Raw genomic sequence first — 26,376 nt, 5'->3', positions numbered from 1 at the left:
TCAAAGGAAGATTTGAAATAATGATATGTCTTGGACATTAATTGCTCACTGTTGTACTTGAAAACATTAGAAATTTTCATCACCAAGACTTATCACAATCAAGATCCTTTCAGAAATATCTACATTTAGATCCTTCTATAAGATGAGCACTAACCTCGCCCCTAAAGCGTGGCCCTGCTCTGGATGACTTCAACTAATCTCTATAAAGTTATTAATTTATATAATTGATCAGCAAACTTTATGATCCTTTGGAAATGTCATTACAATAAAACATTACAAACATTTTTATACAAAGATTAATTTACACTTAAAAAAAAAAAAGACTCCCAAGGATATGAGATGTTATCCTGGTTGGACTTAACTGGATCCCAACTCCCATATTATCGGATTTCATCAGAATTAATGAAGAACTCCCAATACACAATACTTGCTAGGAATGGTCTCTGTTATGTGAGTGAGTGGCATTCCTGCCAAATATCGTCTTTTTGGAAGACAGATGGTTTCCTTTGTTACTGACAAGGAGAGTTAAAGTGCAATAATAGATCATTCAAGAAAGATCAAAATCCTGTAGTTTTGGCTTCATTGTTCCAACCCATCAAAAATTATTTTGAAAAATAAACTGTAATATATGTATTGACACAACTTGATTTTGTGCTCTTCTTGTGCCCAGATCACCTGACACAAAGCACCTTTCTTTAAATTAATAGTAAAATGCTTGTCCACCAGAAGATATTTTTATTTCACATATTATGACCTGCATGATTTTTTTTTTGCTTGGGGGCACAGAACTCCTTTTTCCATTACTGTCACGAAGAGGTAGCATTGAACACGTCTTGCTCAGGATCAAATGCAAGCCACCACTGTTATGTTCTATATAGCAAGTAAACTAAACCCAAACTCAAAAATAGCACCATCTAGGCAATTGGTTGTTCCTGGACTATGAGCCTGTAATCAAGCCTATTTCACACAGGGTGGCACAGTGGTTAGCACTGCTGCCTCTCAGTTCCAGGGTCCCAGGTTCAATTCTGGCCTCGGGTTACTCTCTGTGTGGAGTTTGCACGTTCTCCCAATGTCTGCGTGGGTTTCCTCTGGATGCTCTGGTTTCCTCCCAGTCCAAAGAAGTGCAGGTTAGGTGGATTGGCCTGCTAAGTTGTCTTCATGTCCAAGTAAAAAGGTTGGGTGGAGGTTGGGGCTTGACTGGGGTGCTCTTTCCAAGGGCCTGTGCAGACTCGATGGGCCAAATGGCCTCCTTCAGCACTGTAAATTCTATAAAGAACCTTTACAGCCAACAGTGAGACATGATTTTGATGCCAAAGGTTTGTGCTGAATTCCAAGCTTGGATCGCGGGGGAGGGGGCAGAAAGACTACCAAGTGCAACATCCAGTTTCCAAAACATTGCTTTAGATTACTAGCACCTAATGGCAGGGAAGAATCATAGATAGTTTATGGCACAGGAGGAGACCACTTGGCCTATTGTATTTGCGCCAGGTTTGTGCACTGTGACATTAAATTGTAAAGCCATTTATAAACCATCTGTTTACTGTCATTTACACCTAGAAAAAGAATATCGTGGAATTCAAAAATACAGGTGAAAATTTCTGCATGTGCTAGAGTTTTGCAATGCAGAGCAGATTATAACTGTTACACTATGGATTTTGGTCTCATGTCAGTCTTGATCGATCTGATGAGCTCTCAGTTTGAGAATTTCAATATCACAGCATTGGAGACGGGAGGACAAGATATCTTATCACCTCTACAGCAATAAACACAATCTGATTCATTAATAGAAAATCAACATGTGGTGCAAAGCTTGCCTCGATATTTTATAGGTAAGATGTGTTCCCCTGACATGAACACCTCTCCTCATCTTCCCTACTTAGAAACGTAGTTAGGTTTTGCAAAGGTAGATGTTAATTAAGCATAGAGGTGGCAAAAATAAAACTCCAAACGATACGCACAGTGGGCGGGGGGGGGGGCGGGGGGGCGCGGGGGGGGGGGGGGGGAGAAGATATTTCACGTCAGGTCTCAATTTTAAAGTATAGAACTAACACTTAACTGGGTTTCCGTTATTGCAACTGTAATTTTTTTTAACATTGTACAAATTGTACAAGTTATCTCAGACACATGAAAAGTATATACTCACAGAGACATAAAACACCTAAGTATAAAATATAAAGCAGTGTAATAGTCACTAAAAAGGACATGCCTTATTGCTACAGTGATTTTTGCTTTTTCTTCCTTACTGTACCACAACTTGTTCTGAGAATGTGATTTGCATAAATTATTCAAGTCTGAGAAATTTTCCACACATCTCAAATTCTACAATATTTAAAATAAACTTTTCTAACATATCTCTTTATTAAAAGAGAAATAAAAATGTCATTATGTAATTCTCTTAGGCCAGACACAAAGGTTTACACCTTAGTATTTTTTTTACCGTTTCTTACTATTTACTTGCACAATAAAAGCTGCTGTTGGTACAAGGATTTAAGACCCTATCTAATGGTGCTCACACATTCACAATGCCTGCGCATTTGTGAAAGTCTATGAATGACCGAAGAATTACCAAACATGTATACTTCTAGCAAAAAAACCTTGGTTCCCATAGAAATAATTCCATGTTGCATTTTGGACACTTGGATGGATTCCGATGTGTTAAAGCTGAGAATCCAAAACAAGGCAATGATGTTGCAACATCTCGTCACCTCTGACCTCTTCTTGTAAAGGTAAGTGGTTAATTTGCATAATTTATACAGGTTTTCTTTTACTAAAGAGCATTTTCCTTCTTTATAAACCAGAAAAAAACTAATCTCTACAGATAAACGCCCCCATCTCCAGCCACTACTGTAGACAGGGTTTGGACATAAAGCTGTACAGCGCAATCAAACATACTTACATCTTAGCTCATTTTACAGGTACGGCCATAATCAAGGCACAAAGATCTTCTACAAGTATTTTTCTTCAATAAAGTTGTACAAAATAATACATTTTACAGTCTGTACAAGATAATAATCAGCAGTAAAACAAACCAAAAAAAAACAAATGTAGGACTATTTGTCCATACATGATCGAAGCTAAGGGATCATAATGGACAGCTTGAACAAACATTAGTGTGTGATAGTTTTCAGCCTAGGTGTATAGACCGAAGCAGTTTCTGTTCAAGATCTAAGATGTGGTGAGACTCGGTAGTCCCAATGACCTCAGAAAATTGCTCCTATTTGTAGGACATCCTGCCTCTTTTTTTTATTTCATTGGCCATCACTGGCTCAAGACGAGGTCCTTTTCTTTCAGCCGTCCTGCATGTCTTAATGCCAAAAACAGTGAATCTATTAAATATCGTGGTGCTGCTACATTGTGTGAACTTCCTCGACAGTTTTTTTTAAATTACCCGATGCAAAAAGTGCATTTTCATCCTAATATATTTTCCCCATCAAGTACTCTCAAGTGTTGTGTTGAAAAGAAACCCAGGCAGGGAGAGGTCTGAAGGTAGTGCCATCATGTGCTGCCCAAGGGCAGAGACGACTAGACGGTAGAGCTACGAGCCTGCAGGGAGACAGGCTGAGGTGTACTCGGGCGTCTGTCAGACACAGAGGTAGCCAGAGGGCTCAATGGAACCGCAAAGGGAAAAGCAGAGTTAAAAAAAAACAATGTGATGCGCATAAAATGGAGAGGGAGAACACAGGAATCAAGGAATGAAGGAAGAGAGAGTTTAGAGAGCAAAGTTGACACACTTCACTCGTATTTCTTCCACCCTGTGCGGGCACATTAAGAAAAAGGAATCAGGGAGTCCAAAAATCAAGATCTCAGGTTGTTTCTCCATCACAACAGTTCGTACTGGCGAAGATGCATTCTTTGAATAATGTCTCGACAGTCATTGAATACTCTGCGGATGTTTTCTGTGTCTACTGCACAGGTAAAGTGAGGGTAACAATAATGGCGCCCATCTCCACTTGCTGTGCTGATCCTCTGTGGAAAGAAACAACAGCTGTGAGCATGTCCAGACTGCCAAGTTACTCAGTCACTGGACGTACCCTTTGTAACACTACAGATTTACCCTCTTATTGTTCAGCCACATAAACCCGCAAACCAGGCTTTACTGTATCACTAGAGCAACAGTAATGTGCATTTATAAAACATCTTCAACATAGTTAAAAATCCAAGGGGCACTTCATGGCAGCATTACGAAACAACATTTGACACTTAGCCAGACAAGGAGATACTAAAAGGGATACATTTTAAGGAGGAGAGATGAATAGAGAGCCAGGGAGTTTTAGTATGGGAATTCCAGAGCTTGGGGCCTAAGCAGCTGAAGGAATGGCTGCCATTGACAGAGGGTGGAAAATCAGGGATGTGGAAGCGATCAGAATTGGAGGAGCACAGAGATCTTACAAGGTTAGTCAAGTTATATTGGGGAATTCAGACCTGTAACACCTATTGTTCCCTATCATAATAATAACATTTATTATTGTCACAAGTAGGCTTTCATTAACGCGGCAATGAAGTTACTGTGAAAATCCCCTAGTCACCACACTCTGGCACCTGTTCGGATACACTGAGGGAGAATTCGAAATGTCCAATTCACCTAATAATCACGTCTTTTGGGACTTGTGGGTGGAAACCCGAGCACCCGGAGGAAACCCACCCAGACACGGGGAAAACGTGCAGACTCCGCACAGACAGTGACCCAAGCCGGAATGTAACCAGGGACAATGGCGCTGTGAAGCAACAGTGCTAGCTACTATGCCACCATGCTGCCCATTCCAGATCAAAATATAATAGTAAATATGAAACCAAATTACATTGATACTCCATAAAAAAGTTTGAAGATGCAATTGTAGGGAAAGAAGGGGTAAGACAAAAAAAATCTTGAACTAAAGACAGAGGAGGAGAGAATCACACTGAAGCATAAATGGCGAAAAACCTTGGGTAGGGTCCATTATCTTGTATTCTTCTCAAACTATGGGTTTTGGCATTACTCTTCAATTTTTGAAATGAAACATAAAACTCTCCACTGGAAACAGAAATGCTGTAAATATTCAGCTTGTCTGTGTAGGGAGAGGAGTGTTCCTGGGGCAGATGAAAGGTTCTTGACCTGGAACATTAATTCTGTTTCTCTCCACCGATGCTGCCAGACCTGCTGAGAATTTCTAGCGTTTATGTCTTTATTTCAGATTTCCAGCATCTGCAGGATTTTGCTTTTGGTTCACAAGCAGCAGTTCTGTTGCATGGATTTCTTTCCCAACACTGCATTAATCTCAATTGAATACTCACAAGAAACTCATCCCGTACAAAATATTTTGCTCTGGTAACTCGTGTGTCTTCTCCAGGCTCTGGGGTTGCTGTTCCCAAAACAAAGAAGCAATGAATTAAAAAAAATAAATCTCAGTTCAAGAAACAGTTTATTAATTGTTACTGTTTTGCTATCAATCATACCAAGATTTGTTGAAGTGAATCGGTCAATAATTGGAAGGCTGACGGGCGGACTTGCCTCTGATAGACATTTGAATGGCTCCAAAAATGAAATTAATGCCAAAAATTTAAATTCAGACGCACTGTTTCTTTAACGCACCTCATTTTGGAGAGGGGGGCAGTGGGGGGTTCTAAGATTATGCCACTTCAAAAATGCAAGTTTTATACAAGTATTTGATGGCATTCCAAGAGTGAAAACGCCAAAGTGGCTATTATCCCAGATCAAAGGGTGAGATTAAACAAAAAGGATACATTAAAAGGAAAGGATAAGGGTATATGACAGAGGGAGGCCTGAACAATGATAAACGAACTGAGAAAGTCCTTACAGGCCATCGATAAATTCACTTAAAATACTTCTCATCTTTACAAATGCAATCAAGGCACGTGAGCAATTAGTTTATTGAGGTAAAATGGGTGCATTCCCCATGGCAGAGTCGACTGGCCTTTTCTGACTCAAATCAAAAGCTTGGGGGATAACTGTACCCTGGTGCATTCTCCATGGCAATACCTGACCAGAGTCCACTGGCAAATCAATCAGCACCCTGTTTTCTCATGCAGTATAAATTCTGTTCCCTTTGAAATTTGGTATTCTTGCATCTGTACGGATGAGTGGGGGCAAGACAGAAATCTTTGACAGAATGTCTCTTTATCAGCAATAACGCTGGGTCATTTGTGAATTTTAGATCAGAGATCGATAGATTTCTTGCTCGGCAAGGGTATTAAGGGAATGGAAGTTAAGGCCAGTGGGTGAAGTTAGGCCACAGATAAGGCACAATCTCACTGAATGGGAGAACAGGCTTGAGGGGTTAAATGGCCTCCCACTGTTCCTTTGCTCCATGTTCCTAAAAAAGCTCGGCACAATTTATAAGTCACTGAAACCATTACCATCATCTGGTGTAGTATAGCGTATATACTCTGGAAAATAGTCTTCAATTTTGGATTTTCCTGCCAACACTTTTTCAGCCAGAAGGTCTTGCTTGTTCAAGAAGAGGATGACAGAAATGGTCCGCAGCCACCTAGCGAAGGGACAACAACAAGCACATGGTAAAACAGCTCATTCTACTTAGGTGGTGTCGTGTTATCTGGAATTTGAGCAATAGTCACACTGTAGTACACATCTAACATGGCCCAAGGGTTACTTGCAACTCACCCAACATTTCTTATCGGTGTCAATGTGAATTTGTCCTTTCATTTGTCTGTGAACTATTAGTTTCCTAGTGTGGAAGATAAAGCTGCGGAGTGTGCAGTGACAGGATGTGGAGACTCACAATTACGTAGTACACAGCAGGGCATTTGTGGGACTTTATCTAGAGTACTGTGTACAGTTTTGGTCTTCTTGCTTAAGGAAGGATATCAATGCATGGTTAGAAGCAGTTCAGAGAAGGTTCACTCAACGGATACCTGGGGTGAGGGGTTTATCATAAGAGGGACGGTTCGACAGGCTGGCCTGTATCTTTCAGGGTTTAGAAGATTGAGAGGTGATTTTAATGAAACATATACGATCTTGAGGGGACCTGACAGGGTGCTGAAAGGACGTTTCCCCCGGTGGAAGAGACTAGAACTAGGGAACACAGTTTAAAACTTAAAAATTTAAGATGGAGATGAGGAGAAATCTTTTCTCCCAAGAAGGTTGTGAATCTTTTGAACTCCCTTCCCCAGGCGCAGGGTGAATGAATATTTTTAAGACAGAGGTAGACAGATTCTTGACTACCGAGGGAGTAAAAGGTTATCGGGGGTAGGCAGAATGTGGAGTTGAGGCCACAATTAGATCAGACTAGGAAAATGTGGAGAAAACAGAAGCAGGCGGAGGTCATTCGGCCATTCGAGCCAACTCTGCCATTCATTATGATCATTGTTGATCATCAAGTCCAATACCCTGATCCCCCCCATATCCCTTGATCCCTTTAGCCCCTAGAGTTATATCTAACTCCTTGAAATTACACAACGTTTTGGCCTCAACTACTTTTTGTGGTAGTGAATTCCACAGATTCCCCACTCTCTGGGTGAAGACATTTTTCCTCACCTCAGTCCTACAAGGTTTATTCCTTATCCTCAAACTCTGACCCCAAGTTCTGGACTCTCCAATCATCAGGAACATTCTTTCTGAATCTACCCTGTCTAATCCTGTTAGAATTTTATAAATTTCTATGAGATCCCCCTCACTCTTCTAAACTCCAATGAATATAATCCTAACTGGCTTAGTCTCTTCTCATATGACAGTCCTGCCATCCCAGGAATCAGCCTGGTAAACCCCTGCACTCCCTCCATAGCAAGAACATCCTTCCTCAGATAAGGACCCCAAAACTGCACACAATACTTCTGGTGTGGCCACACCAATGCCTTATACAATTACAGTAAAATATACCTATCCCTTAACTCAAATCCTCGCGCTATGAAGGCTAACATACCATTTGCCTTCTTTACTACCTGCTGTACCTGCAACTGATGCACAGGGACATTCAGGTCCCGCTGAGTATCCACCTCTCTTAATTTACACCCATTCAAATAATAATCAGCCTTCCTATTTTTGCTACCAAATCAGATAACCTCACATTTCGCCACTAATCCAAACTATATCATATCCCTTTACGTCTATCTGCCCAATTAATTCATCCATTATATTTTGAATGCTCCAAGCCTTTTAAAAAATAAATTTAAGAGTACCCAATTCATTTTTTCCAATTAAGGGGCGATTTAGCATGGCCAATCCACCTACCCTGCACATCTTTGGGTTATGGGGGCGAAACCCACGCAAACACGGGGAGAATGTGCAAACTCCACACGGACAGTGACCCAGGGCTGGGTTCGAACTTGGGATTTTGGCGCTGTGAGGCAGTTGTGCTAGCCACCGTGCAGCCCCCAGTTGCAAAACCTGAAGGCTAATCCTTTTAATGTATCTTGTCTCATCCCTACTATATTTTTTTACTGTGCCCTTATCGGATCTGGCCCTTGATTTCTCTGCCTATCACTTTCTTATTTTCCTTGCTGTCTTTTTCTCTTGTTCTTGATTCCCCCTGCTCTGAATCCTTACATAGGTTGCCACCCCCCTGCCATATTGGTTTAAACCCTCCCTAGATGCTCCAGCAAATCCCGCCCCCCCCCGCCCCTCTTCCAAGGATACCAGTCCCAGTCCTGCCCATGATCAGCCAAGATCTTATTCAAAGGCAGAGCTGGCCTACTCAAGCTCCTAATCTGTACCTTTGTTCATATGCATATAGCACGCTGCCACAAACCAAAGCAGCCCTCGAACAAGGCACTGAAATAGAGTTGTGGCCTTCAGAATCTTAAAAGAATATAGTTGAGAAGGAAGCCATTGGCCCAGTGTACCTGTCCGTCAGCAAACATCCTCACCAATAGCTTGCTTCAAAGGCAGTAAATGGATGGGATTTAGGCTAATGTCCCACACGTGTAAAATATGCACCCTGCCAAGCTGCACTGAAATGCTGCATCACCCACCCCCGTCAACTTCTTGGTTGTGGATCATTAAGTATATATCTATATATATGTTGCAAGGTTTCAAATTTTATGCTGTACCTGAAATTGGTCACAAGTCCTGCAGCAATGTAAAAGAGTTTTTATAAAGTGCATTACATAAGGTACATTTTTTTGTCCGTTGGAGATTATAGTTAATTACTGTGCCAGTACTGCAATGTTCTCAGCCAGCCAGATCGTCACAGCTTCTCAGCAGACCACCAGATACCAAACAAGGATATGCTGATGAGTTTAGCTGAAGAGAGGTGGGAGGAGGTTGTTCTGGAGCATAAAAGCTGGGTCAAATGGCCTGGGTCTATGTAACAAACTGAAGTATCTGAAGTTACATCATGTAATTTGTTTCTTCCTCTCTCTCTCTTCCCCTGCTGTGATTATACTTCCTCAGATGTTGATCATTCTCAAACATGTAGTACAAGTAACCATCCTTTAGCCAAGAGCCCATGCTGGGTGTTCAACTATGGAACGCATCACTGCCAAACCTAACTCTGACCTCATCTAACATCCGCACTTCACATCAGCTCCACAGCAGGAGACACTGGATGCTGAGCAAGAGTGGGAACGAGCTGACGTTTTCCCCATTTCCTGGTTCAGGCAAGCTACGGCTAATTCTGGCACCTGTAATATTATCCTTGCTGCCATTACCTAACTCAGCACAGACAGAATATCAAAGCTACAACCTCCTGTCTTGTGGCATGTTACCACAAATATACAGAGAGGCATCAAAGGTATCAATATTATGCCATTTAAAACCAATACCAAATCATATTGTACTTGCAAATATAATCACATTTGGAGAAATAGTGTTTACTCTACTTATATATTTTTCATTTATTTTTAAGAGGCCCTAACAGGATTTTCTGCCAAAGCTGTGGTAATAATCACTCCGATCCCTCCTTCCAATCCTCCAGGAGAATTGTGTGAAAAGAATCTCACACATGAAATTGGGGAAACGTCCAGACAGAATCGCAAAAATTAAGTATTTCTTTCTTTTAATGGAAGCAAACATTTATTTGGAATTTATCTATTTTATTTCTCGGTCGGACTATGAGTACATTGTGCAGGAGTCTTTCGGAATTCCTATTCATACTGAAAACATTTGGCCTGGTTGCAGGTTAGGTGCCAACCATCCCAAAGTGCCTGCCGCTCAACACAGTCTGAATCCATCAGGCCCCTGCACAGATTTTCCAAAATCTGAGTGTTAAGACATTAAGGGCCTGCTTCTTCTGGGCACTCTTCCAATTGGGTAACCACCAGGCCAATAGCCTGATCACGGCGGTTGTATTCTGCCTATTGTCAAAGTTCTGAACCCATAATTGTGAGTAGAGAGCTGTAGTAGGAAAGATGGCTGCTGGCTGTGGGTTTTTCTGGCTGGTGGGGCATATGCTGGGCCATGGGGTTGCAGATTGTAGTTGATACAATTCTGCTGCTGATGTCCCACAAAACCTCATGGTTGCCCAGTCCCGAGTTGCTAGACCTGTTCAAAATCTATCCCCTTGATCAAAATATGATTCTGTCGAACGGAACAAACCGCAGCCCTGCTACTGCTGAGGGATATGCCTTTGACATTTCTTCTCATACGTGGCCACAAAAAAAAGCCAAAAGCAAATTAAGTTTGTGAAGTCTTAGTCCAATTCCTAATAATTATAAGTCAGAAGAGACATAAAAAAACCTGGAAATTGCAGCAAGCGCAGCCCTAAACATTTGGGGGGAAAAAGAGCATCGATTACCCTTTAAACAGGGAAACTTCAAAAGTGTTTTTTGTCTTTCATGGGATGTGGGCACCGCTAGCTCGGCCAGCATTTATTGGCCATCCTTGATTGCCCTTGAGAAGGTGGTGTGCGTCTCCTTTTTGAACCACTGCAGTCCATGCAGTATTGGTACACCCAGTGCAGTTAAGGAGGGAATTCCAGGATTTTGACCCAGCGGCAGTGAAGGAGCAGCGATATGTTTCCAAGTCAGGGTGGTGAATGACCTGGAGGGCAACTTATAAGTATTGCTGTTTCCAGGTTTCTGCTGCCTTGTACTTATAGTTGGTAAAAGCCGCAGTTTTAGAAGGCACTGTTGAAGGAGCCTTGGTGAGTTGCTGCATGGTACACAGTGGTGCCAATGGGCATTGGTAGGAGTGAATGTTTAAGGTGGTGGATGGGGTGAAGATGAAGTGGGCTGCTAAGTCCTGGATGGTCTCAAGCTTCTTGAGTGCTGTTGGGGTTGCACTCACTCAGGCGAGTGGAGAGTATTCCATTGTGCCATACAGATGGTGGGCAGGATTTGGGGAGTCAGAAGGTGAGTTACTTGCCTCAGACTTCCTAGCCCTGGAGCCACAGTATTTATATGGCTAGTTCAATTTGTGGTCAATGGTAATCCCCAGGATGTCGATAGTGGGGGATTCAGCGATGGTAATGCCGTTGAATGTCAGGGGAAGATGGTTACATTTTCCCTTGTTGGAGATGGCCATTGCCTGGCACTTGCGTGGCACGAATGTTGACAATCAAATGATGACTAGAGTGTGGGTGGGAAAAATAAAGGCAAGATTATTTTTTACCTGTTGTTCCAGATGCTTTTGAAGAGATCAAGAGCTTCTCGGAGTCGATTGGTGTTATTGTCTTCCCTTATAACCATGTTGTAGCTACTACTGGCCACCACAAAAATAATAGCCGTGACGTCTACATGCGATAGGTTGCAGTGGGCCAATCAAAGGGGGGTAGAGGAATGGGGAAGGGAAGAAGACAACAGAATTACTGGGTGCAGAAAAAAAATATGCCTGAATTTGTGTATTAACATATTTTGGTGAAGACATGTTTTATTGCCTCCAATGCTAACTATACAATCAATTGATCTTTAACAGAACTTAATGATAACTATACTATCAGTGGCTTCACCAGCAAAGATAGCATACTGAACAGATTTGATTATATCCAAAATGATCATTCAAAGCTGAAGTCTTCTACAACTTTTGACAAGGTTCCACACCAAAGGTTGCTGCGTAAGATAATGATGCATGGCGTTAAGGGTAAAGTAGTAGCATTGATAGAGGTTTGGTTAATTAATAAAGAGCAAAGAGTGGGGATTAATGGGTGTTTCTCTGGTTGGCAATCTGTAGCTAGTGGTGTCCCTCAGGGGTCAGTGTTGGGACCACAATTGTTCACAATTTACATAGATGATTTGGAGTTGGGGACCAAGGGCAATGTGTCCTTGGTCCCCAAGTGAATGGGCGAGGGTCTGGTAGACGGAATACAATGTTGACAAATATGAGGTTATCCATTTTGGTTGGAATAACAGCAAAAGGGATTATTTAAATGATAAAACATGCTGCTGTGCAGAGGGACCTGGGTGTCCTAGTGCATGAGTCACAAAATAGATAGGATAGATGCAGGGAGGCTGTTTCCACTGGCGGATGAAAGCAGAACTAGGGGGCATAGCCTCAAAATAAGAGGAAGTAGATTTAGGACTGAGCTTAGGAGGAACTTCTTCACCCAAGGGGTTGTGAATCTATGGAATTCCCTGCCCAGCGAAGCAGTTGAGGCTCCTTCATTAAACATTTTCAAGATAAAGACAGATAGTTTTTTGAAGAATAAAGGAATAAAGGAATAGAGGCTGGTTTAGCACACTAGGCTAAATCGCTGGCTTTTAAAGCAGACCAAGGCAGGCCAGCAGCACGGTTCCATTCCCGTACCAGCCTCCCCGAACAGGCGCCGGAATGTGGCGACTAGGGGCTTTTCACAGTAACTTCATTTGAAGCCTACTTATGACAATAAGCGAATTTCATTTCATATGGTGTTCGGGCGGGAAAGTGGAGCCGAGTCCACAAAAGATCAGCCATGATCTCATTGAATGGCGGAGCAGGCTTGAAGGGCCACATAGCCTACTCCTGCTCCTAGTTCTTATGTTTTTATAACTGAGCATGGACTACATGTTGGCTTGCTGTGAATGCCACTGTTGTGGTGCTAACGTAAAGACCAATCTTCAGAACTTATGTGCACTGCAGGCGTGAAAATCTGTTATGCAATATCAGGCCAACAGTGCAGAATAGCTAATAGAGTAATTAGGGATGGGCAACAAATGCTGGCTTGTTGGGGAGGAAAAAAACCCAATGAGTTCATTAGGTAATTAATGTGTTTTTGGAGGGAAAAGAGAAGGGGATTTCTGGATACAGTAAGAAGGCTGGTAGGCTGCTTTATGGTTTATCCAAAAGGGACCATTTATGTAAAAGGCGTTGGGTCGATTGTTCTTCTTGAATGATCAATCCACTCCATTTATCTTTATTCTTTTGAAGAACACGCCGAAAGAGTATTAACTCACTGAAATTGGGTGTTTACAGCACTGTAACGCCTCAGCAAAAGGGACCAGTAGACTTGCCATCCCATTAACACAGATGGCACCATTTGTAAAAGGGCCGACCATCAACAGGCCAAAGAGCCCAAATTTTTCAGGTGGTGGGTTCCTTTTCAATTCAAATTGGTTCCAATGAGGTAAAAAAGATCCCAATTATCATAACATTTTTTTTCTTTCAGAAAATATTGTATTGAGGCATTTATAATTTTAACACTACAACAAAATAACCATCACCACCCCCCCCCCCCCCCCCCCCGAACACAAACCCCAACCACTTATAAAACACACTGCCAGCCCTTCCCGGCCCTCTTGCCATTGGTTTTCCTACCCTTATTCGTCACTTCCAAGGCCCCCCCCCCGCCCCCCCACAGTCTAATTTTTCTCGAAGAAGTCCGAGCAAACCCCTGTAACGAACCCCTCAAGGCAAATTTAATTTTCTCAAGCCTAAGAAACCCCCGAGTTCGGTGGCTCAGAGTCCCTCCATCCCAGTAAAATCCACCTCTGGGCCACCAGGGAAGCAAAGGTCAAAACGGCCTCTCTCCACCCCCCCCACCCCGGGCACCCAGGTCTTCCGACACTCCAAAGATTGCCACCTCTGGACTTGGAGCCACCCTCCCTTGCAGGACCTCTGACATGATGTTCGCAAATGCCTGCCAAAAGCCCCTCAGCCTCGGACACGCCCAGAACATGTGTACATTATTCGCAGGACATCCTCCACATAGAGGAGGTGGAAGACTGGTGTGCACTAAGAACCTGCTAATCCGAGCCACAGTCATATGAGCCCTGTGGACCGCTTTGAACTGGATCAGGCTGAGCCTGGCACACGGTGAGGACGTGTTAACTCTCCGCAGGGCCTCGTCCCATAACCCAGCCACCAACCCCGCCCTCCCCTGCCCCAACTCTTCTTTCCACTTTCTCTTCACCACATGGCAAGTCATGTTGCAATTGGCAAGTCATGTTGCAGCTGTATAGAACCTTAGTTAGGCCACACTTGGAGTATAGTGTTCAATTCTGGTCGCCACACTACCAGAAGGATGTGGAGGCTTTAGAGAGGGTGCAGAAGAGATTTACCAGAATGTTGCCTGGTATGGAGGGCATAAGCTATGAGGAGCGATTGAATAAACTCGGTTTGTTCTCACTGGAACGACGGAGGTTGAGGGGCGACCTGATAGAGGTATACAAAATTATGAGGGGCATAGACAGAGTGGATAGTCAGAGGCTTTTCCCCAGGGTAGAGGGGTCAATTACTAGGGGGCATAGGTTTAAGGTGAGAGGGGCAAAGTTTAGAGTAGATGTACGAGGCAAGTTTTTTACGCAGAGGGTAGTGGGTGCCTGGAACTCACTACCGGAGGAGGTAGTGGAGGCAGGGACGATAGGGACATTTAAGGGGCATCTTGACAAATATATGAATAGGATGGGAATAGAAGGATACGGACCCAGGAAGTGTAGAAGATTGTAGTTTAGTCGGGCAGTATGGTCGGCACGGGCTTGGAGGGCCGAAGGGCCTGTTCCTGTGCTGTACATTTCTTTGTTCTTTGTTCTTTGTTCCCCTATTGGGGCTCTCTCCCACTCCATCAGCTCCTTATAGATGTCCGAGACGATCCCCTCCCAAACCCCTGTACTCAACATCACCTTATCCTGTATCCCCCTTTGCGGGAGGCGTGGAAAGCTCGAGACCTTCCTTTGTACAAAATCCCTCACTTGCAGGTAACGGAATCCGTTCTCACTTGGCAACTCAAACTCCTCCTACAAACTCAGAAAACCCTCATCCAGAAAGTGGTCACCAAATCTCTCGATCCCTGCCCGCTGCCACCTCCGAAAGCCCCCACCCAGCCCCTCCGGAGTGAACCGATGGTTATCGCATATCGGTGCCCACACCGAAGTCCCCTCCAACCCATGTGCTGCCGCCACTGTCCCCACACCCTCAGGACTGCCACTACTACCGGGCTTGTGGAGGAGACGGCGAGAATGGCAGAGGTGCCGTTAACAATGCCCTCAAACCTGCGCCCTTACAGGATGCCACCTCCAACGCTCCCACACCGACCACTCTCCCACTTCCTGACCATCGATATATTCGCTGCCCACTAATAGTTAAAGTTCGGAAGAGCCAGCCTCACTCCCCACTCTGCCGCTCCAGCTGCACCTTCCTCACCCGCAGGGTTTTACCGGCCCAAATAAATCCCAAAATTACTGCATTCATCTTCCTGAAAAACACCTTGGGGATAAAAATTGGGAGACACTAAAAGCAAACAGCAACCTCGAGAGGACTGTCATTTTCACAGTCTGTACCCTCCCCACCAGAACAGCGGGAGAGCATCCCACCTCCGGACGTCTCCCTTCATCTGCTCTACTAGCCTACCCAGATTCAATTTGTGGAGCTGTCCCCATTCCCGTGCCACCTGGATACCCAAGTACCTAAAGCTCCCTCCCACCACCTTGAATGGCATCTCCCCCAATCTCCTCTCCTGCCCTCTTGTCTGGAGCGCAAAAACCTCACTTTTACCTATACTCAATTTATATCCCGAGAACCGGCTGAATTCCTCTAGTATCCCCATAATCTCTCCAATCCCCCCCCCCCCCAATGGCTCTGATATATATACAAGAGCAAATCTCTTGTATAATGCTCCACCCCCCCTTGTACTATTCCTTGCCAAACCTTTGAAGCTCGTAGCGTCATTGCCAAAGGCTCTATGGCCTGGGAAAACAGCAGTGGGGAAAGTGGACACCTCTGCCTCGTCCCCCAGTACAGTCTAAAATACACCCACCTCACCCGATTCGTCTGCATGTTTGCCACTGGTGCCTGATAAAGCAACCGGACCCAGCCAACAAATCCCTGCCCAAACCTGAACCATCCCAGGACCTTCCATAAGTACTCCAACTCCACCTGATCGAAGACCCTCTCTGCGTCCATAGCCACCACCACCTCAACTTCGTAACCCTCTGTAGGCATCATGATTATGTTCAAGAGCCTCCTAATATTGGTCGCCAGGTGTCATCCCTTAACAAATCCCGTCTGATCTTCCCCTATTACCCCGGGACACAATCCTCAATCCGTGTGGCCAGGATCTTTGCCAACAGTTTGGCATCCACATTCAATAAGGAGATTGGTCTACAGGATTCAATAAGGAGATTGGTCTATTTGATTCAATAAGCAGATTGGTCTATATGAATCAAAATTATTTTTGTTGAGTTAGGAGAATTGATCCTCCAGGCTGCACAAGAATAAATCTGCGCCATCATTTTGGTATATATGTGGGTTATTGCAATTGTGTGCAATGTCTCTTTAGGAATGGAATCAAGTGACATGTGTGACACCATCAGCTACTTTGCAGGCTTTTGGAGAATCTAGTGCCTAACCTCGTACAGTGAAGACCTAAACAATACACCTCTGTTGATCTTGCATTAAACCCATGTGCTTCAGCAATCTATTTCCTTTGCACCGTTAGCCTAAAGATGCAACAGTTTACAAAAAGAAACTGACGATGAGGAGCGGATGAGAAGAAAGAAAATCGATTGATCAACAGATTAACAGAAGGTCAGAAATCATTGGCATCGGAATCGGTATGGCCAAAAATTCAAAGGAAGGGCCCATACCAATTTTGAACCAGCAATCTGAGGAGTCAGGCAGTGGGGCTCACCATGTGCGATACAGTAAGATACAAAGGTAGAGTGGGGCAGAGAACAAAAGATTATCATAACTTGCATGCAAGTTAAAGCAGTTGCAAGTCAATGGTGATGTAAGTTAAAGCTATTTGAAATTGGTAAGCATTCTTGAATGAACTAAACCACCGTATTTCACAGTAACTTCATTGCAGTGCTAATGTAAACCTAATTATGACAATAATAAAGATTATTATTAATTAAGCGAAGGGGAGAGCATTCCAATATCATGAGAAATGGCACAAGATTTTGGTGCGATGGGCTCTTTTGATGAAGACTTGGAGAACTAGAAATCATTTTCAGAGAGATTCCATTATTATATTCTAGCAATAAAATTTCAGAAGAGATTACAGTCCCTGTATTCCCAAGTACAATTAGAAGCAAAACTTTTACTTTGCTAAGACACTTAGTTCAGCCCAAGAACTTGGGGATAAGATATATCAAGATTTGGTTAAAATATTAGATCATTATTTACCAAAGTCCTTGGTTATTGTAGAGAGGCTTCGATTTCATCGAAATCAGTGAGGAGAGGAATATATTGCGCAGTTCACTCCAACCCTCAAGGGACTTGCAGAGTTTTGCCAATTTGGCAACTTGTTAGATGACACAATTAGAGATTGTTTAGTGTGTGGTTTGAAAAATGAAGCAATACAAAGAGGGTTATTAATAGAATGTAATCTAAGTCTGAAGATTTTGACATTTGATTTTGCTGTTTTGACGGAGCTCACAGCTCAGGATGCTTCTCAGCTCAGAGCAAGCACGATGATCCATAAACTGGATGCAGCCCAGAAGACATCCACCCAGCAACAGGCCCGTCATCACTGTGCAAAAACGGCCATTCACAGTCTGATTGCTGGAGCAAGGACAGCCAATTAAGAATTGTTGCAGAACTGGTCACAGAGCAAGAGCTTGCTGGAGTAAAATACCTTCTCCAGATGAAGAAACAAAACAAATTCAACTACGAAAATTCACAATGTGGAAGAAAACAACAACCTCAATCAAACTAGAGAATTTCATTCTGATGAGAAGTTGAACAGTCCAGGGTGAGTCACACCGCTTTTGGATAGTGCCAAAACTAAATGGGCAACCTATTAAAATGGAGCTCGATGTGGAGGTGCCATCTCCCGAATTCCTGAGACCATCGATGAACATAAACTTAACACCTGCCTTGAAACCAGATGTGATCTTGAGGAACTCTACTGGAGAGATAGTGCCACTGAGAAGTTACATCACAGTCAAGGTTGAGGTAAGTGGACAAACCCCAGAGTTACCACTCCATGTGGTGCGAGGAAGTTTCCAGCTCTCTTTGACTGCTCTTGGTAAGAAAGGATTAAACTGAACTGGAGCACTGTAAACAGTTCAGTTGATTCAAAATCATACTTACAGACTACAATGGAAAATACAGCATAGTTTTTCAAGACACACTGGGGTCCATGAAAGGTGTACAAGTGTCCCTGAACATCAAGGAAAGTCGCCAGCTGAAATGTATCAAGGTTGTCTGTAGGGGTGGCACAGTGGTTAGCACTGCTGCTTCACAGTGCCAGGGTCTTGGGTTCAATTCCGGCCTTGGGTGATTGTGTAGACCTTGTACTTTCTCCCCATGTTGGCGTGGGGTTCAGCCGGTGCTCCAGTTTTCTTCCATGATCCAAATATGTGCAGGTTAGGTGGATTGTCCATGCTAAATTGCCCCTTAGTGTCCAGGTTAGGTGGGATTACAGGGATAGGACGGTGGAGTGGGCTTGGGTGGGATGCTCTTTCAGAGGGCTGATGCAGAGTCAATGGGCTGAATGGCCTCTTTGTGCGCTGTCTGGATTCTATGGTCCCATGGTTGGAGCCATATCCTATCCAATACCGCCAAAGGTAGAATCTGAACCACCGAGGCTTGTGGAAACGGGAGTCTTCAAACCCATCACCACTAGTGACTGGGCAACCCCTTTTGTACCTGTCACGAAGCAGGATGGTACAATTCATATCTGTTGAATTTTAAGACGACAATCAATCTGGTTTTATGTGCAGATCAATACCCTCTACTATTGATTAAATTTGTTTGCAGGCCTAGCAGGAGACAGAAGATCAGCAAGACTGATCTATCACCCCTATTGCCTCACGGCGCCGAGGTCCCAGGTTCGATCCCGGCTCTGTGTCATGGTCTGTGTGGAGTTTGCACATTCTCCCCGTGTTTGCGTGGGTTTCGCCCCCACAACCCAAAGATGTGCAGGGTAGGTGGATTGGCCACGCTAAATTGCCCCTTAATTGGAAAAAATGAATTGGGCACTCTAAATGTATTAAAACAACTGATCTATTGCAGGCTTACTTACAAATGAATGCGGCAGCTGAATTTCCACACCTGCTCACCATCATCACTCACATAGGCGTATTCCGCTACAAGAGATTGATTGCCTTTGGAATAATGTCTGCACCAGCTTTATTTCAAAACTCAAATAACCAGATCCGTAGAGATTTACAGGGGGCACAGTGTTACCTAGATCAGTGCTTTTCAAACTTTTTTCCTCGGACCTGCTTTTGGCAAATGGCCAACCTGTGAGACCCACATCGGCTGACCTTCACGACCCACGCCGGCTGTCCTTCACGATCTACGCCAGCTAACCGTTGTGACCCATGTCAACTGGCCTTCACGTCATACTCAGGCCGGCCTTCGCGACATACGCTGACTTGACTTCGCGGCATATGCCGAACGACCTTCATGACATACGACCGACCGACCTTCGTGACATACGACCGACCTTCGTGACATACTCCGACCGACCTTCGTGACACACGCTGACCGACCTTCGTGAAATACTCCGACCGACCTTAGTGACATTCTCCGATCGACCTTCGTGATATACGGCGACCGACCGTTGCAACATACGCCATGTTTGCTTACCTTTTAATGGTTTGTCCTCATGATCTCACTTGAATCAGGGTCAGTGGAGCAGAGGGCAATGTGCATATCGTGTGCAGGCCTCAGCCAGTTCATTTGTGTCATTTCATCTTTATGAAAACGAAAAATCCAACCTCACACATGTAGGTCGTCGTGACGGCAATAACCACGGAATGCACGTTTACTCAGCACTGGACATTCCTGGGAAGTGCTACACCAGAATGCTGATGGCTTCGTGAGCTTTTGGCTCACATGGTATTACAGGCAAGCTGCAGCAGCGTAGTCTTTTAATTTTGTGTCAGCTGTAAGTTAATACCGGACTCTGCGGTCTCAGCCTCAAAAGGAATTTTTCACTCACCACTTCACTTTCAAAATCTGAAACTTCTCTCATTTGCCAATACTTTCCTGCATATAACACACATGGGCTTTGCCTCCTTATTTGCATTGTCACAATTGACAAAATCAGGCCTCAAGAAATCATTTATACTTCTTTGTCCCGAGTTGTTTCTTTTTTCAGAGGCCCTGGAGCTCTAACACTAACACTAGCTCTGCCCTGCCCTGCCCTGGATTCTCTCCAGCAGCTTTTGTTGTGAAATGCTCTCCAAGAGGTAAACTGCCTATTTGAGATTCTGGGCATCTCTTACTATTAAAAAAACATTGATCTGCACAGTTCACTTGCCTTGCTTGCCAACAGCTACAAAGTCGAAGCAACTCTGCTCCCTGCTTTGGCGCCAATAGCACGTCTCTGGTCAGCGCTTCATATCAATTCACATGACCCACTCTCTGCTGCCGCTTCTGGCTGGAAGACTCCATCAGCAGCCTAATCTGTACCTCCATTTAAAAGGCGGCAGTGGCCGCAATTCTCCACGTAAAAGCCTGTAGTGGCTGTTATGTGCTTCTCCTGCGATCGGGACCACCACGGGAACGGCGGGAACCACCACGGGAACGGCGGGACCGATTGCTCTGCGACCTTCCCAACACCTGCCCGCGACCCACCTGCAGGTCACGACCCGGAGTTTGAAAAACCCTGACCTAGATGATATGTTGGTCACCAGCACAAATAAACAAGAACATTTACAACACTTAGAAGCTACACTGAAGTGACTCCAAATTCAGGGGCTTGGTGTCAGGAAAGAGAGATGTGATTTCTTCCAGACATCTCCACAATATCTCGGACATTTAATTGATAGCAAGGGTTTGCATAAAGCACCTAAAAACAATGAAAGTTATTAAGGAGGCTCCGCCACCAATGAATGTCATTCAACTTAGGTCATTCCGAGAGTTAATCAACTGTGATGGACAATTTGTCCAGAATCTGGCAACCCTATTGAAACCCTTACATATGTTGCCGTGTGCAATGGACAACAGAATGTGAAAAATCATATTAATCTGCAAAAGAAGCAATGAGAAAGTCAGGAGTGTTGGTATATTTCAACCTGAAGTTACCATACAACTTGTCTGTGATGCTTCACCGTACCGTGTTTTATCAGTGGTATCACATATATACTAATTTCAGCAGAAGAAAGATCTATATCTTTTGCATCTCGTACATTAACAAGTGCAGAATCTAACTGCGCTCAGTTGAAGAAGGCGTTGAGTATTGTATTTTGTGTATGGAAATTTTACCAATACATGTATGGCTGTCACTTCACATTGCTGATGGGCCACAGACACTTAGCAGCTATTTTGGGGCCACACAAAGGTATCCCTTCGTTGACTGCAAATAAATTCCAACGATGGTCGCTGATACTATCTGCAAATTCCTACGAGATCAAATAACGTCAATTCAAAAATCATGTCAACGTGCATGCATTATTTCAGTTTTTCAAACTCAGGGCCACGACCCGCGTGTGGGTGGCCTGGAGGGTCGCTGAGCGATCTGTTGCGGTGTTCCCGGTCACGGGAGAAGTGCCAACACACACCTGTACATATGCTAAAGTCACGCTAACATCACGTGGTACTTTGAGTACGAAATCACGGAGCAATTCCTCCATTTTATAAACTGCCAGCAAGCAGGCAACAGGACTGTGTGAAGAACTGAAGATTAATCATTTTGTAACAAGGAAGAAAGGACCAGAGACACAAACAGGCCAGGATCTCACAACTGAATCTGCTGGAGAAAGCTGCCAGGAGAGCCCACGGCAGGGCAAAGCAGTGCTAATGTGAGCTCCAGGGCCTCTGATGAACAACCCATTAAGACAAAGCTGAAATTGGAAACAAAGCAGTACAAGAATGATTTCTTGAGGTATGGCTTCATTAATTGTGCCACTGCAAATGTGGATGCAAAGCCCATGTGTGTTATGTGCGGGAAGTACTGGCAAATGAAAGTTTAAAACCCTCAAAGGCATTTGAAGAATAAGCATGGCGGGTTCGAGGACAAACTTCTTGATTTTTTTCAAAGGATGCAACGAGAAGATAGAACACAGAAAATTACAGCACAGGAACAGGCCCTTTGGCCCTCCAAGCCTGCACGACCATGAGAACTTAAATCATCAGCTGAAGTCCTTAGCAGAAATCTAACAGTGAATGACAAGGCAAGTGAGATTGTGAGGACCACGCGGGTTCACCTGTCACATTAAAGGTAAGCAAAAATAGTGTGTCGCGAAGTTCGGGTGGCGTCGGTCACGGAGGTCGGGCGGTTGGTAAAAGCGGTTCCCGGGAAAAAAATGTTTGAAAAACACTGCATTATCACACTTACCTTCACTAGCTGGTCAAACAACACCTAGTCATGATAATATATTTTACTGTTCACAGATCGAGAATGTTCCAGTGGCTGCAGCTCAAGTCCAAAGACTAACCGGAAATGATCCTGTGATGGGGAAGGCGCTGGAAATGGTATTAAAGAAGAGGATAGCCGGAAAACATCCCGAATTAAAACCGCACATTTCCAGGAGACTTGAATTAACAGCACAGGGTGGATGGCTGTTGTGGGGGATGACAGTAATTACTACTCAAAATTTGTGTCAAAGAGTATTGGAACAATTACATGAAGGAATGAAGGAACTAACACAAAGCTACTTCTGGTGGCCAGGAACTGATGCCCAAGTAGAAGAGAAGAAAAAGCAGGACTATGCTGGGGTGCGCGGGTAAGGAACGCACTGCCGGTGTCCCCATTGTCTCCATGGGAGTGGCCTAAAATGCCATGGCAACATCTACACATTGTCTTTGGTGGTCGAAGGGCACATGTTCATGGTTGTTGTAGATGCACATTTAAAGTGGCACTATTGACAGTGGCCCAGTGTTTAGCACTACAGCTTCACGGCGCCGAGGTCCCAGGTTCGATCCTGGCCCTGGGTCACTGTCCGTGTGGAGTTTGCATATTCTCCCCATGTTTGCGTGGGTTTCGCCCCCACAACCCAAAAGATGTGCTGGGTAGGCTGATTGGCCAAGCTAAATTGCCCCTTAATTGGATAAAAATTAATTGGGTACTCAAATTTTTTTATTTTTTTTATAAAAGTGGCACTATTCAGAAACTCGACGAGATCTTTATGGGATTCGGAAAACCAGAGCAGATCATGAGCGACAATGGGCCATTGTTTACAGCCCAAGGGTTCGAAGACTACTTAAAATCTGTGGAGTTCAATATATTAAGTCAGCACCTTACCACCCATCCATGAATGGTTTCACCGTAAGTTATGTCTAGTCAATGAAGCAGGCAATGAAAGCTTTGGAGGATCAAGGTTCACTTCATCGCCGTGTGAACAAATTTTTAGCAACATAACAAAATACGACATGCAACTACACAAAGTTCCCCAGCTTTGCTACTGATGAAAAGGAAGCTGAACACTACCTTTACTCTTGCCAGCGGAGACATCTGACATAGTAGAGTGAAACCAACACGCAGATGTTGAGACGGGAAAGTAACTCAAGGAAACACTCACTTCAACAAGGAGAACAAGGTGCGCAGATACACCACTAGTGAGAAGTGCGTCCCTGCAACAGTATTAGCTCAGACTAAGCAATACCCTAAGGTCCAAGCGTGGAGACACCGTGCGGATCAATTATTGGCAACATGTGTTTGTGTGCCAGTACCAGAACTACCTCCAGAGGCAACACTCTCAGTTCCATCTGACTGTAACTTCTCATTCATCTATGGAAGAGATTGTATCAGAAGTACCTTCTATTACTAGACTTTCCTCAGAAAAAGAGACTGTAATGCCTTCCAGGGTAGACACATCGACCAGAGGACCAGAAAATATATCTATGGTCGAGAATGACAAAGTCCCGGAAGTGCACAGGCAGGCAGCGAGAAATACCGACACCCACCTGATTGTCTATCTTATTGACTGTTATTATATTGTAATAATATGATATCTGCACTTGCACATATATATATATATAAATGACTATGTTAAAACATTAGTTATTAGATATGTTGGACCTGAGAAGTAAAAGGGGAGGGATGTTATATATGTGGGCTATTGTAGTTGTGTGCAATGTCTCTTTAAGAAGGGAATCACGTGGCATGTGTGATATCATTGGCTATTGCGGGTTTTAGGCGAGTCTTGTGCCAAACCTTCTACAGTGAAGACAGTCAATAAACCTCTGTTGATCTTGCATTAAACCCATGTGCTTCGCCAATCTATTTATTTTTCTCTGTTAGACTAAAGATACAACACCACTGCCTTGGGCTATTCCAATTCCAGGACCACCACCATCCCCCAGACGTTCCACAGCTGCTGGACCCGATACTGCTGACCCTCCGGCCTCTTTCCTCAAACTCACCCCCGCCAAAAGCATCAGGAAGCAGATTGTTCTACTCGCCTTTCCTCTGCCGTTTACTGGAACAGCTACCTTTATGTGACAGTAACATGTAGCTAACTAATACCTCAAGTCCTGGATCAGGGTGGTGAATTGAGAAACTGTTCATTTCCAATCCCTAGCTGCACGTCACACCAATGTGGATTTACCTGCTAAACTGGACTTCCTGAAACTACAAGTTGAGTAAGAAACTGAAATCAATATGCTTAACATTAACCTCCACCTATTCACACCCTGCATATTTTCAGCTGTTAGTTATGCAAAGTGCAGAACGTGTAGTGATTAATTAACTAATTTATAAATAGGAATTAGACATGGCCATCACTCCATGCTTTTTGGAACAGATCCTTGTAAACTAATTATTTGATTAAGTGACAACAGGGTAAAATAAACGAAGGGGAGTAAATGGCAGGAAGAATTCAGTAGTGTGCACTAAATTCAGTAGCCATGTAATTGTGGAACATTAATAAGAGACATCCAGGAGAACAACAGAAGGCTTTTTCTCACATTAAAGGCATCTCCATGATTACTAACCATTGAAGCACTGGATCCATTTTCTACGTTCATCTCTCTGTCCTCCCACATCAAACATACTGGAAAAGAAAGACAAGACAACATAGTTAGAAGTCTTGCTTGTATATTAGATATTGAAATACACAAAGGTTATTGCTTGGGGGAGTGGGAGAAAGTGTGACTTGCTAAGTAGAGCGGGGGATCAGTTTACAAGGAATACTACACAATGACTTTTTGTTGATGATGGCAGAACATTCTCTTGCTATGATTTAATATTGCAATGATTGCCTCATCTTTGTAATGACTTGGTTGTTAATTGCTACCCAGAATTAAACTACAGAGCTCAGTTTAAACACTTTCCTCTATGATTGAGGAAGCCAATTTGAAACTCCAAAAAATTCCACTGTCCACCAAGATTGTATTGATCCAACTCAGTGTTAGGACTTTTCAGCATTACTTCCTATCCTCATACCAGCATCTTCAATATCCTTTTTGGATAGTCCTTACTCTTTATCAGGAAATAATTATAACATGCACCTCTCAATTAGCATCTCCCAAGTCTTCACAAAGCCCAGAAAGTCATCACGTGACTACATCTGTCACCCATGACTGAGAAAACAAATTGGGAACTAGTGCCAGGAGAGGAGTTTGAGAAGAGTACATACAATGTAAAAAAAATATATGAAGGTGGCTTCATTGAACACTGTAAATTCACAAAAGTAATAAATGAGTTGAATTTCAGTGCTTCCTCAACAAGAATGACTAAAATAACTTGGATTTGTACAAGGCAGCTCATTGCACTTTGCAATGACTCGTTTGAAATACTGTTACTGCAGTGTAGACAAAGGTGGCAGCCAGTTTGACATGGAGCAAATGAATGAATAACTGGAGTATTTTTTAGGACGAGGGAGATCTGCTGGTCAGGACACTGAAGAACTCCCTGTTCACTGGATAGCAGCATGGGATCTGTTACCTTTGCCTGTGTAGACAAAGAGAGGAGGTTAACATTTCACCTGCAGCATTGTCCACTATGGAGCAAACCTCAGTTGTCCATTGAAGTACCAGCCTTGAATATCTCCCCCGCCTCCCTGTATTCCCGTGATGTGGTTGGCAAGCCCAGCATTTGTTGCCCATTCCTAATGATTATTGTGGAGTTCTTCAATAAAACAATCCCTCCAACAGTGCAAATACTCTTCAAAGGGATAGTCCAAGAGTTCCTTTCAGATTGGATGTTCCCGAACTACTTTACTTATGTTTTCGTTGAA

The 26,376-nt window shown here is 43.7% G+C and overlaps 1 protein-coding gene across 4 annotated transcripts in view; it reads right to left on the bottom strand.

The window, feature by feature from the left end:
* Positions 1-2,060: 2,060 nt before the first annotated feature.
* gnal2 (guanine nucleotide binding protein (G protein), alpha activating activity polypeptide, olfactory type 2) overlaps positions 2,061-26,376 on the bottom strand; it is a 550,721-nt gene continuing 526,405 nt past the window's right edge. For all 4 annotated transcript variants that reach the window (XM_072468384.1, XM_072468387.1, XM_072468385.1 and 1 more), the window contains exons 8-12: positions 25,133-25,191; positions 11,504-11,624; positions 6,355-6,485; positions 5,272-5,339; positions 2,061-3,966 (exon numbers count right to left, since the gene is read on the bottom strand). In XM_072468384.1, coding sequence (XP_072324485.1) covers positions 3,820-3,966; positions 5,272-5,339; positions 6,355-6,485; positions 11,504-11,624; positions 25,133-25,191 — 526 coding nt within the window. In that variant the 3' untranslated portion in view covers positions 2,061-3,819. The remainder of the gene's footprint in view (positions 3,967-5,271; positions 5,340-6,354; positions 6,486-11,503; positions 11,625-25,132; positions 25,192-26,376) is intronic.

Source organism: Scyliorhinus torazame, chromosome 11 (genome assembly GCF_047496885.1).
Source record: "Scyliorhinus torazame isolate Kashiwa2021f chromosome 11, sScyTor2.1, whole genome shotgun sequence".
NCBI lineage: Eukaryota > Metazoa > Chordata > Chondrichthyes > Carcharhiniformes > Scyliorhinidae > Scyliorhinus > Scyliorhinus torazame.
Note: the sequence above shows the minus strand (reverse complement) of the source record. Positions and strands in the feature narration are given on the sequence as shown.